At 40.8% G+C, this 11868-nt stretch overlaps 1 protein-coding gene across 5 annotated transcripts in view; it reads left to right on the top strand.

Moving 5' to 3' along the window:
• The window catches only part of pard3aa (par-3 family cell polarity regulator alpha, a), a 434509-nt gene continuing 422641 nt past the window's right edge, over window positions 1–11868 (top strand). For 4 of the 5 annotated variants that reach the window (XM_053635967.1, XM_053635945.1, XM_053635955.1 and 1 more), the window contains exon 1: window positions 1–420. In XM_053635967.1, the coding sequence (XP_053491942.1) occupies window positions 301–420 (120 nt within the window). In that variant the 5' untranslated portion in view covers window positions 1–300. The remainder of the gene's footprint in view (window positions 421–11868) is intronic. The other variant, XM_053635960.1, reaches the window with a different exon arrangement.

Raw genomic sequence — 11868 nt, 5'->3', positions numbered from 1 at the left:
AGTACTCAGAGCAGCCTGAGCGGGGAGTTAAAGTACAATCCTTAATAAACACAGCAGTTTACGCAGTCCAGTCAACTCTCCCTCACACACACTCTCTCACACACACACTCACCGCAGGCGTGAACAGGTGGGCTCTCACAGCACAGTGTTACCTATGGACGTGTTATGAGGATCAGCGCGCGCTGGAGGAGTCTCTGTGGATATGTGTTTTTCATGGCTGAGGCTTTGTGAGCTCCAGGAGCCGGCTACACTGTAACTCCGCGCGTTTGTTCCCCCTCTCCTGTTGTTCTGCCTGTGAATATGAAAGTGACGGTGTGTTTCGGTAGGACCCGGGTGGTCGTGCCGTGCGGAGACGGCAACATTAAAGTCCGGAGCCTTATCCAGCAGGCCATCATGAGATACAGGAAAGCCATAGCTAAGGTAAGCCATGTTTATGGAGCTTCTATGGATTAAAGCAGCGCGAGCGCCCGCCGTGGCGTGCAGTTTCACAACATGGCGCTTTTCTGGGACAAGAACAGGGAAGAAGAGGGAGAGAAAGGAGAAAGGCACACGTCCTGCCTTTTCTGACTGGAAAAAGGCGTCAAAGAAAGGGTTAGAAAGCTCACGTAACTCATATTTAAGGTGTCAGAAAGTGTTTAGTGGTGAGTATGTAGTGTTTGTGACCTTGTTAGAGTCGCTACGTTGTAACAAAACAAATGCTGCTTTTTTGTTGTTGTTGTTCTTAGGAGCTACATGTAGCGTTGAAGGATAGTCTGTGAATTAATGTTTCTCCTCCGAGACAAACTAGAAAACTTTTTCGAGTTAAAACACACTGCTTTCTCCTGCTTGTCCTTTCATAACCGGCGCCAAACTTAACTTCTCTCTCTCTCTCTCTCTCTCTCTCTCTCTGAGTGTGTGTGTTACTATCCCTCCCCCTCTCCCAATACAAGCTATTACACTTTTCCACACCTAACACAGTAAAAAAATTTTTTATCCAGTTATGCTGTTTAACTACATTTTGAGCATTTGATCAGATTTCCTCCCAACAAAGGGAATGTGTGAAACTGTAACTCCTCTTGGCCCTGGAAACTTGGTTGCATCCTACACCACAGAAATACCCCCTACAAGGGTGATTTGTAGATTTGGCACTCTTCATGGCCTGCAAACAGAACAGCATTATGTCATCTCTTTAGTCCAGAGCTCATGGAGGAGGTCCAGGTTTCACTCCTGCATGTCTGGTCACACTCTCTGCAGGGGTCTTTTTTAAACTCATTTTTGCCTAGGTTCTTGATTCCTGTGTGTTTCCACCTGGTCTGTATGTGTGTTGAGAAATTGTCGCATAGGAGGTGTTTGTCCTCTAAGCTGTAGGGCTGCTTCTAAAGCATGGATTGTTCAGAATGGTTCTTATGTTTTACTGTAATTCAGTGCAGGGTTGCCAGGTCTAAGTAAAATGTCCAGTTGAGCTACATCTGGAAAAACTGCATAAAAAGACCTCTAATTAGCACCAGAAGCATGGGTGTTGCAAAAGGAGATGTATTTCCACCCATCAATCCATTCTCCATAGCGCTTTTCCAGCACAGAATTGTGGGGGAGCCTATGCCTGGGGACACGGGGTGCAAGGCAGTGGACGTTCTGGAAGGTTCTTCCAACTCATCGCCAGGCTCAATCACACACATTCAGACACTACGGACAACTTAGAAATGCTAAGTCTACCATGCATGTCTTTGGACTGTGGGAGAAAACTGGAGTACCCAGAGGAAACCCCTGGATTATCCTATCTTTGTATTTTTTTTAAAAAAAATGTTTTTTCTTCAGTCCTTGTGTTTGAAACAAGTTCACCATGTTGTGTACACATTTCTAGTTTGCAGTATCTGTAATATGCCTTTTCATTATCTCACGGTACGGCTGTTATGCACTCCATCACATAATCCCCCTTTCTTTCACCCAGTCTTTCCAGTATATTTTACAGTTTGAAATTTAATTTAAATGTTTAATTCTGGTTATTTGCTTTAACACAAAGTCTTGGCAGCTGCAGGCTATTTTTAAACTAGCCCAAACAAACGCCGGCTGCAGACTTTGTCTTTCCACCCATGACACTGTTCCAAAATGAGCCCAGTTTCGTAGAAAACCTGCGACCTTGGCAACCCTGATTTAGTGTCTCTAGGTTTCTGTAGCAAATCCTCTGTCGTGGCTTATCCACTCACATGCATTTATGTAACTTTAGCTGAAGGCAGCTCATTGAGATTTATGATTTGAGGATTTCGTAGACTTAAAAAAAAAAAAAAAAAAAAAAAAAAAATTCCTCTCTGGTCTGATTAGTGAAATGATAAGTTGGCTCGTTTATTTAAAAACAATGGTTAACGATGATTGCACAGAGAAATGTGCTTATTCTCTGCTTCAAGGTCTAAATCGATGCATCATCTACAAGTCGTCTTAATTAATCACCAGTGATTAAGAGTTAAAAGTTAACTGTTGTCACCGTTCAGTTCTGTTAGTTGCTTTGTGAAGCAAGGAATTTGTTCTAGCTAGATCTTCACAAATATTAGTTGAATATACCCCTGTCCTAAAGCCTGCTCCTAGAGTCAACTAATCAACAAGTCCTTTCTTAGGTGAGAGTGTTGTAATGTTGTTGTGCAGGATGATTGCAGTAGCAGGATTGGGAAACACTCCCTCATCCTCCTGTGATTCAGGTCTTATTGGAGCTACAGGTTTATTTGGAGATCTCCTGCTGTGTTGGCTAAGGAACAGCTTGTGTGAAATGTTTATTGATGAACGTAAGCACCTGATTGTTTAGTAAGAATTGTCTCTACTTGGCCAAATATCAGGGCTCTTGCGCAGGCCTGGAAGGTCTTAAAAAGTATGGGAATTAAAGGCACTTCTTTCCAGACCTGTATGGATACTCAAGAAAATATTTGGGAGAAAGTTAAAATGTTCTGCTCTCTACGTCTTTCTAGACTCGAGACTCCAAGGTTCTGTTTCGGATGTTTTATTCTCTAGCACTAGCATAGCCTAGAAAACGCTTATCTGATTTCGGGGTTCACAATACCGTCCGTTCATGGCCTTAAAAATAGCAAGACACAAAATAAAATTGAAAGTCATGAAAGTAAAATAATAATAAAAAAAACTCCTTCTGGAACAAATCAAATAAACGTCTGGAATATTTTCAGGAGAAAATGGAAAGAAACTTGAATCTAAATATCTTTGCTATTTTAAAGAGTGGAAAAGGAGGAATGAATTTTTGCTCCATGGCATGTGGTTAAGAGTTAATATGATGTTTCTATTTGCATTTAATATTAAACTTTATGCTTTTTATGTTCTCATGATTTTTTTTTTTCCAGATCGGACCTGAACAGTGCAGTTAGTATTGCTATTTAAATGCTCTTATCACTGTGACTCTATACATCCTTCATAGGAGCGCTGTAACTGTTCAAACCTTAAGAATAAATAAAGCACAGAGGTCACTACCACCATCATCTTTGCTAATTAGTATACTCTGGGGAAAATATACACCCGTCACACCATTCCTCCAGCACTCATCCCCTCACATTCAGTTCCCAGAAATACTTCCCTAATCTTATTAATCACCAGGATGACACACCACACAAGGTTCCTCACAGTGTGATGTATTTCAGGCAAGTTCACACTCTCCTTTTTGCACTTTCACTGCCATTAATATTGTCATATTTAAGTGCTTTGGTGAACCAGTGCTAGTGTTTGCCAGTATATGTGTCTTCCCGCCCCCAAAAGAGCACTCGTAAGCTAAGTATGGAAAATTATTCGGAGGCCTTGCTCCCTGCATTCCTGTTAAAAAGCCTGGAAAAACTGCACAGGCCTCTTTGTGTGCTGGAAATACTTGGAAGGTTAGGCGTTCTCCCAGTGCCATGAGAGCAGAGTAAGTTTAGCGTTGGGTAGGTTTGATGATTTTTTAAAAAAATTTTATTTGTGTTTATTTAAGCCGTATTATTGGAGTATTGGTGAGTAAGTTGTATCTGTCTAACCTGTCACCCTTCAGGTAGTTCTGCCAATCAGATGGTTAATTTGGGAATAAACCAGCACAATGTAGTGATCATTTCCCCTTAAAATACGATCTAAACCATTTCAAAGCCACAAATCCTCTGGTACTATGAAACTTAATGTATATAAGAACAAGAAGCATCTCAAACAAACGTTCTCCTTCTTGTCAAAGAGTCATACCATTACATGCATATTCTCGCTAAAACAAATGCGCAAGGGCTTCTTCCAAACTTGGGGAAATCGAACCCCAGACACGGTTGTAACGTACACTCGGGCTCGAGTGGCACTCCGAACCGTTGACTCAGCAGAACAGCGGCGACTTGGCAATCGATCACCTGAGTGTAGGATTTCCCAGTGGAGATCTCCAGGCTTCATCTACCCTGAACATGTTGTTTATTTATTTATATATATATTTTTTTTGAAGAGGAAGAAGCAGCCCACATCTATAATCATGCAGCATGTGCAGACGTTGATGTATTATGTAATCCTAGTTTATGACAGAACAGCAATTAAGCTTGAGTAGCATTTAATTCAGTTACTTCTTGTAGAGTGAGCTGTCTTAGCAGCTAGGTAGGAAGGGATGGGGAAAAAAATTGATTCTCAGCTCAATATTAGATTAAGTAGAAGATTGTCTTCAGTCTTTCTTATAATATTTGATCCACATTATGTCTGAGCTCTGTCTTACGGGACGTGAAGGTATTTTGGAATACCCAGGGTATATTTAGCTCTGGAAGACCACTAGCGGACTGCGGTTCTGAGCTAGTGACTAGACGTTTAAATCCCAAGAATTCCAGAGAGCCACTCTTATTGTTATGAATTGACGCTCAGTTGCTTGGGATGTACTCTTGACTTTCTATTATGAATAAATGTTATGTCTTTCATTTAGTTTAATTCAACTTGGGGTAGCATTTGAATAGCTTTATCGTGTCATGATATTTATACATTTCTCTACATCTCCTACTTCATTATACATTTGAATGCCAGATGTTCATTGTTGTAGATTTTTTTTTTTTTGGTAAGAGTGTTAATCAGTTTAATAATGCTGGGATTAGCATTGATTCATGCACAGGTGAAATAAATGAGCCGTTTAAGCCGCCTGGATTGCTCGTATACAGAAGGAACCCCGGTGTTCAATGTGGAAGTTGGACATCGTTCGAATTAGCCCTCATTTTCCCCGAGTTGCACAGCTAATTTTTTCTTGATTGCACAAAAGGCTCCAGGTGAAATATTTGTGATGCTGAGAACTTTTTGACCCCGTCGTGTGGCCTGTGACCACAGAGTGAAACCTTAGAAACCATAAGAGAAAACGGTGATTACTGCAATCACTACTGAAGCGCTTAGTTCCTAAGAGCGAATTCTTTTAGAATCTGAGCAGGCAGCGCGTCTTGTATTACAAAGCAGATACTCGTTCAGGGGGAAGAAAAATTCTGAGCACAATGTACAACTTCAGACAAAAAAATTTAAAAATAACAAACGAGTCACGGTTTAAAACTCTGTATTCGAGATTGAAGAGTTTGGAGTTCAAGTTGTTTTGGTTGTTGAAAGGGCTTTGACCATCAAGTCCTCAGCTCTATGTTTAAATTACATTCAATTTTGGATAAAAATGTCTGCTAAGTGAATAAATGTTTTTGATCAATATAAAGCATGGCTTCAGGGACCTGACATACTTGAAGAGATGCTTGATGCATGGCTCTGTGGCTGATGTATGCAGCCTTGTTCTGTGCACATTTTGTACAAACAGAGGATTAAATATTCTGTACCTATAGTGCAGGTCAGAGTTTTTTGAACTTTTGAACACACATGATTTTGCACAAGTTAAACAGGGAATATGGCAGTTCGTGATCATGTGAAGATACATTTGAGGTCATAAGTTTACATACGCCTTGCAGAATCTGCAAAATGTTGTTCATTTAAAAAAATTAAAAATGAGCGGGATCATAAAAATGGCATTTAGTTTTTTTTTTGTACGGCCCTGAATAAACTATTTCACATAACAGATGTTTACATATAGTCCACAAGAGACAATACTAACTGAATTTACACAAATGAACCAGTTCAAAAGTTTACATATGCTCGGTTATTAATGCTGTGTGTCGTTACCAGGATGATCAATGACATGATGTTTTTATGACTTGTGAGAGTTGTTCATAAATCCCTTGTTTGTCCTGAGCAGTTAAACTGCCCACTGTTCTTCAGAAAAATCCCCCAGGTCCTGCATATTCTTTGCTTTTCCAGCATCTTCTGCATATTTGACCCCTTTCCAACAGCGGCTATATGATTGATTGCGATATCCATCGTACACGACTATTACAAAAGGTGCCAACATTCCCTGATGCTCAAGAAGGCAACACGATACATTAAGAGCTAGGGGGGTGTAAACTTTTGAACAGGATGATCGGTGTAAATTATTTTTTTTTCAAAATTATTTTTTTTGTTCATTTAGTCATTTAGCCCTTCAGATGCTAAATAAGATGTTTACATGTTTCCCAGAAGACAAAATAATTTACCCCGATTACTCATCATCTTCACTTCTTATTTATTTATTTTTAACATTTTGCAGATTCTGTAAGGCATATGTAAACTTATCACCTCAACTGTAATGTGTAGAAACAAATAGAAACAGAAGCACTCATGTAGATGTTTTGACAGTAAACAGTATATTTCTATCATTGTAAATATGGCTACTTACCTGCACTGTTCACCATGCTGCTTCACATTGTTTACGTTGCTGTTGCACCATGTGGCAGTTCTTTTGTATGAACATAATCGTTGTGCAAAATGAATGCAGGGTAAGTGGCATCTAGTGTACTAAGTATACTGAGCTTGGCCTAAGCTGACTGTCGGCTGTCCTGCTTGGTCTCTGTGCCGTGTCCTGTACCGTTCGCACAGTTTGGGCAATCTAAACATTTCACAGAAAGCACAAGTTCTTGCCAGCATGGTGTATCACCGCCCTAACATGTCCTTCCTTAGATACCTGCATGTTTTTTTTTTTTCTTTTTTCCCTTTCTCCCCAAACACAGCAATACTGAGTGTTGTAGCATTGGCCAATTGAGTAGGACAACTCGGCACTGATCAAGCGCGGTACTGGAAGGAAAAATGACTTGCCTTCACAGGAACACATGGTATGCAATTCACAGGGAAGTTTATGTGGACATTGCCACTTATAAAGCAAATGCAGACATGTTAGGACGTTGTTTTCAACAGCAGGATTATACGATACTGTGGAAATCAGGAGCCGCTCGGGAAACCAGACAGCTCATAGAAGCAAAATTATTTTCCTGCTTAGACTTAATCTATTGTGGTGTTAATTGCTAATCTGCAAGATAAACAAACCAGGGTCTCGCGAGCTCCAGCTATAATTTATGCCCTCCATAATTTAAGCTCCGGTGTGATTAGACATGAATGTGTCATTAAATTCTCTCTTTTATTTATTTATCTATTCATTTATTTATTTATATATTTATATATTTTTTAATTTATCGTTGTTTAGATCAGCTCCAATACAAAACGAACAGATTATCAGACCAGTGTGGTGCCAAAAGCAATGGCAATTTCCATTCTATCCAGTCAAAATTCTTGTGAATGCAGTCATCTTACAGAGAAATGTTTATGCAGACTCTCAGATTTTCCATTTATGGCCGTTTTAAGCTGCAAATTTTACAGGTTTTAGGTCACTTGGAAGCTAATTTACTGAAGCACAACACAAACAGTGTAACATGGTGGTGGTAGCACTGTGAAAGTTCTCTATAATGGCGCTTTTCCGTTGCACGGTACGGTACGACTCGACTCGGCTCGCTTTTTGGGAGCTTTTCACTGTGGATATTACCTGTTTATCGAAGTCACTCCTGTCACGGATGAATGTAACTGGGTCATATCGAGCACTACGTAGGGTCTAGAACGCCATTATTTTACATCCTTAATAGGGTCCATGTCCATGAAAGGAGTTTGGAATACGGCCTGACCGTGTGTTTGTACAGGGCTTCCTTCAATAATACAACATTATTCCTGCATGAAGGCGAGTGGAAGATGGCACCCACGCTGAGGCGGCACTAAACTGCAGTAGAAAAGCAAGCTCGGAAATGTGAAGTGAGCCGAGTCGAGCCGTACGTCGCGGTGGGAAAGTGGCTTAAGGCCCTGTTTACACTAGTGTGTTTTTGTTTTAAACCAGGCGTTTTAAAATGAAAACGATCCTCGTCCACACTGGCGTTTCCGCTGTGTTTCAGAAACGATCTCCATCCACACTGCACGAGCGAATACGCATGTCACATGACCATTCATGCACATACAAGTGTAAACAGGAAGTTGGTTGCTAGTCCAAACTGGCAATCCATGTAGGACCTGTGCCGCTTGAAATGAGATTTGTTGCCCACTCAGGGGGTGAATGCGGGCGAAGCCACGCCTTCGTTTTCAAAAGTCTCCGTTTTGGTCTGTTTACACTGAAACACGAGCCCGGAGTTTTCGAACTAAAACGGGGTCTTCCGCATTTCCAAAAGTCTCCGTTTTCAAGGGTGGAAAATGTCAGAGTATTGTAGACGACAGGCGGAACCGGAGCACAAGTTACACATTTTAAAATGAAAACGCGCTAGTGTACACAGGACCTCAGAGATCATGGTGTGTGTATATGTGTGTGTGTGTGTGTGTGTGTGTGTGTGTGTGTTGGTGCATAGAGTTTATCCTGGATCACTTGGAAGTCACTTGGGATTAAAGTGTCTGCAATTTATGTAAATGCATTGAAGGTTATAATGCAATGCATGACATTTCACTTCATTTTGACGATCCAGTTTGTTTTCTGTTCGGAAGTAGGCTTTTATGTCACCCTCTCGTCTCCTCTGCACTCTGGAACTACACACTTTCGAAAGTATTAGCCATAGTGTTACTGTTTCTTCCTCTTGTCTTGTTTTAACTGCTTTCAGCTGTGTGTAAAAAGCCATTTCAGAATGAACGCTGAACTTTTGTAGCTGCTAAACTTCATACTGCAAAACTGCAAAACATGTTCTTAGCTAAAAATACATCTGTGGCTAGCTAAATACCCTGAAATTTGTCTTTGCTCTGCTTTGCCCTGGGGTTGATTTGACAAACCTTTACACTGGTGTTTGGTCTTTTGATGTTTTTCTCTCTTTTTTTTTTTTTTTTTTTTCTTTTCCTCTAGGTGTTCTTTTTCAAATGACTTAAGTTTCAGGCTGTGGCCCGTGTTTGTTTATCCCTTTAAATCGAAGTTCACGTCACTGCATGAAGCCAGCTGCTGTTTTTGTCTCATTCGTAACGCTAACAAGACAAACTGCACAAACACTTGCTGTCGTGGATTTTTTTTTTTCCCCTCCTCCTTGGCAGTGCTGCGTTCAGAAGGGTCATGTAAGAGAGAGACTGTGGACACACAACATAGGCATTGAGTTAGTTATTTGTTTACATTCACTTATTAATATTGTTTGTAGATTTATCCAGATATTACAAAAACGTTAGGCTTGTAGGAATGTATTAACAATTGTGCATAATATCTGCCCTGTAATGAACTCTGGGTATTGTGCATTGTAATCCTGAATCTCACAAATGTCGACATTGGCACTGCTTCAACACGTGGATCCAGTCTTGTGTCGTTCAGCTGTATGAGTCCTTGTCCCTGCCTCTGTTTTGAAGATGTGCTGTGAGCGCCTTTTTTTTTGTGTGTGTGTGTGAGGCCTGTATGGATCAGTTCTGTGGAACAGGCGTGAAGAAACTCCCCTGTTAATTACCACCCTCATCTTTGCCTTCTCATTTAACACAGGCTTGTAACTTCACGCCCTCTGCATATGTCTCCTTTTGTGCCTTTTTAAAAATCCTACATCCCTCTCCTGCTGGTGTTCACAAGCACTTCTAGTGTTCTTCAACCCTTTTGCTTTCCATTTCCCCTCTTCTGATGGCTGCCTATCACACCCTATCCGTCTCACAGGCGCATGTGACCTTTGACCTGAGGCTTCTAGGAGTCCATCTAATACGAATTGAGTGGGTGAATCTGGCCCAGGCTGATCCAGGCTTGATCTTACACTGATGCTAGCCTGGAAGAGAACCCTCCTTTCATCTTATCGGTCTGGATAACAAAGAAAGGAGTCAAAGAGTGAGAGCTAATGATACAAGTGAAATGTTCCATAGCCCATTAACAATGAGCTTTATTTGGTAACGGCGGTTAGAATGAGAAGTTCCTGTTGCAAAGCAGAAATCTGTCTTTGTGCTATATTTCTCTGGCTGGCCCAGCTGCTGTTTATAAGTTGTGTTGGATACAACTAAGCAGCTGAAGGATGTGGAGGATTTTTCAACGACCTAATAGTGAACTCTCAGCTTTATAAGTACCCCAAAAGCCCTAACATTGCGCCATCACTTTCAACAGTATTATATAATTAGGGATGCACCGAAATTTCGGCCGGTGAAAACGGCATTTTCGGTTTTTGGCTGGAAATATATGCCGCATCGGCGCTCAGATTTCACTCTCGATCTAGCCGACAGTTATCGTTGCACTCTAACATTACTAGAGCCGCGATTTAACGAACATTTGATGGGGAGGAAAGGCCGCGTGCACGGGAAATGATACAGGCAGAGCTGGAGGTGTGAAACAAAGTGTGCCAGAGAAACGGGTGCGTACAAGTGATGAGGGCGCAAACTCCCTCGCTTTCTGACATGTTTGACGAGATTCTACAGGAAAGCGCTTCGATCCGCAGCAGCGCAGTGATGCTTTCTAATGCTTGCACGGATCGCACGCAGGTATTCATCTGCCCCGAGCACCAGATCTCCTGACAGAAGGCCGAGCAACCTTTGTTCTTGAAGACAAGCCTGTTACTTTTTCTTAAATAGAAAACCGTCCAATTTGCTACGTGTATAGCAATTCCATTAAAATGCATTGTACCCCTGCAAAACTTTGTTCTTGACTTGAGGGTGCATCTGTTGTTTACGGTTTGAGGTTGGTTTTAGTTCTTATTGCTGCCGTTTTGCATAATAATCTTTAATTCACGTGGAAATACGTTTACATAAGCAGAATAGAGGCCTAGTTCATTGCTCGACTGCCTTTTTGCATATTATAATAGTTTTCTAGAGCGTTACATTATTTGGATAATTGGATAAAAAAATCGGTTAGATTTGATTGTTAGAACTGAATGAAGAATAATATATATTTAATATTTTTGTTTTGGTGTGGTTAATTTCAATAAAAGTGTGACCCATTTGATTGATTTTGGTAGTTTTTCAATTCAGATTCATTGAAGTCATGAAATGAATTACAAAGTCTAATATTAATACAATTATACAAAAATCTATTTTAAAATGGGGTTAAATTAATTTTTTTCCGATTGCGGTTTTCGGCCAAGTGCATCCTGAATGTTCGGTTTCGACCCAGAATTTTCCTTTCGGTGCGTCACTATATATAATATTATTTAATTTATATATTGCATTCTTGATGGGAAAAATCTACCCTGAATAGCTTGAGTGTAAAATAATGTTTAGAAAGATGTGTGTTGTAATGAAATTCCAAATTCCTATTTTGACTTTGGTTAACGTTTTCCTACATCACCCATAATGCCGTTCGACTACCCCGTGGCACCAGTTGGAATTCGTCTCTACCTATAAGGAGCGATGCAGCAACGCTTTAGTCCTTCAGTCTTTCCAGCTGTCTCACCTCCTCGTCTGTACCCTCCTCACAAACAGATCAGCTTCCAAAGCTTTAACGCTAATACCACAGTCACCGCCATCGCGCTCGTCATCTCAGACGGCTAACCATTCGAGCCGAGTCTCTGCTGTACCTCAGAGCAACTGTGTCGTACAACATTTGTTGTCTCAATTACTTCTATATTGGATTTCTCATGAAGATGACGTCAAGCGTTGCTGGAAAATGGTGAGTGAGAAGAGAAGCTC

This window comes from Ictalurus furcatus, chromosome 1 (genome assembly GCF_023375685.1).
Source record: "Ictalurus furcatus strain D&B chromosome 1, Billie_1.0, whole genome shotgun sequence".
Classification (NCBI taxonomy): domain Eukaryota; kingdom Metazoa; phylum Chordata; class Actinopteri; order Siluriformes; family Ictaluridae; genus Ictalurus; species Ictalurus furcatus.
This window is presented reverse-complemented; position numbering and strand designations above follow the sequence as displayed.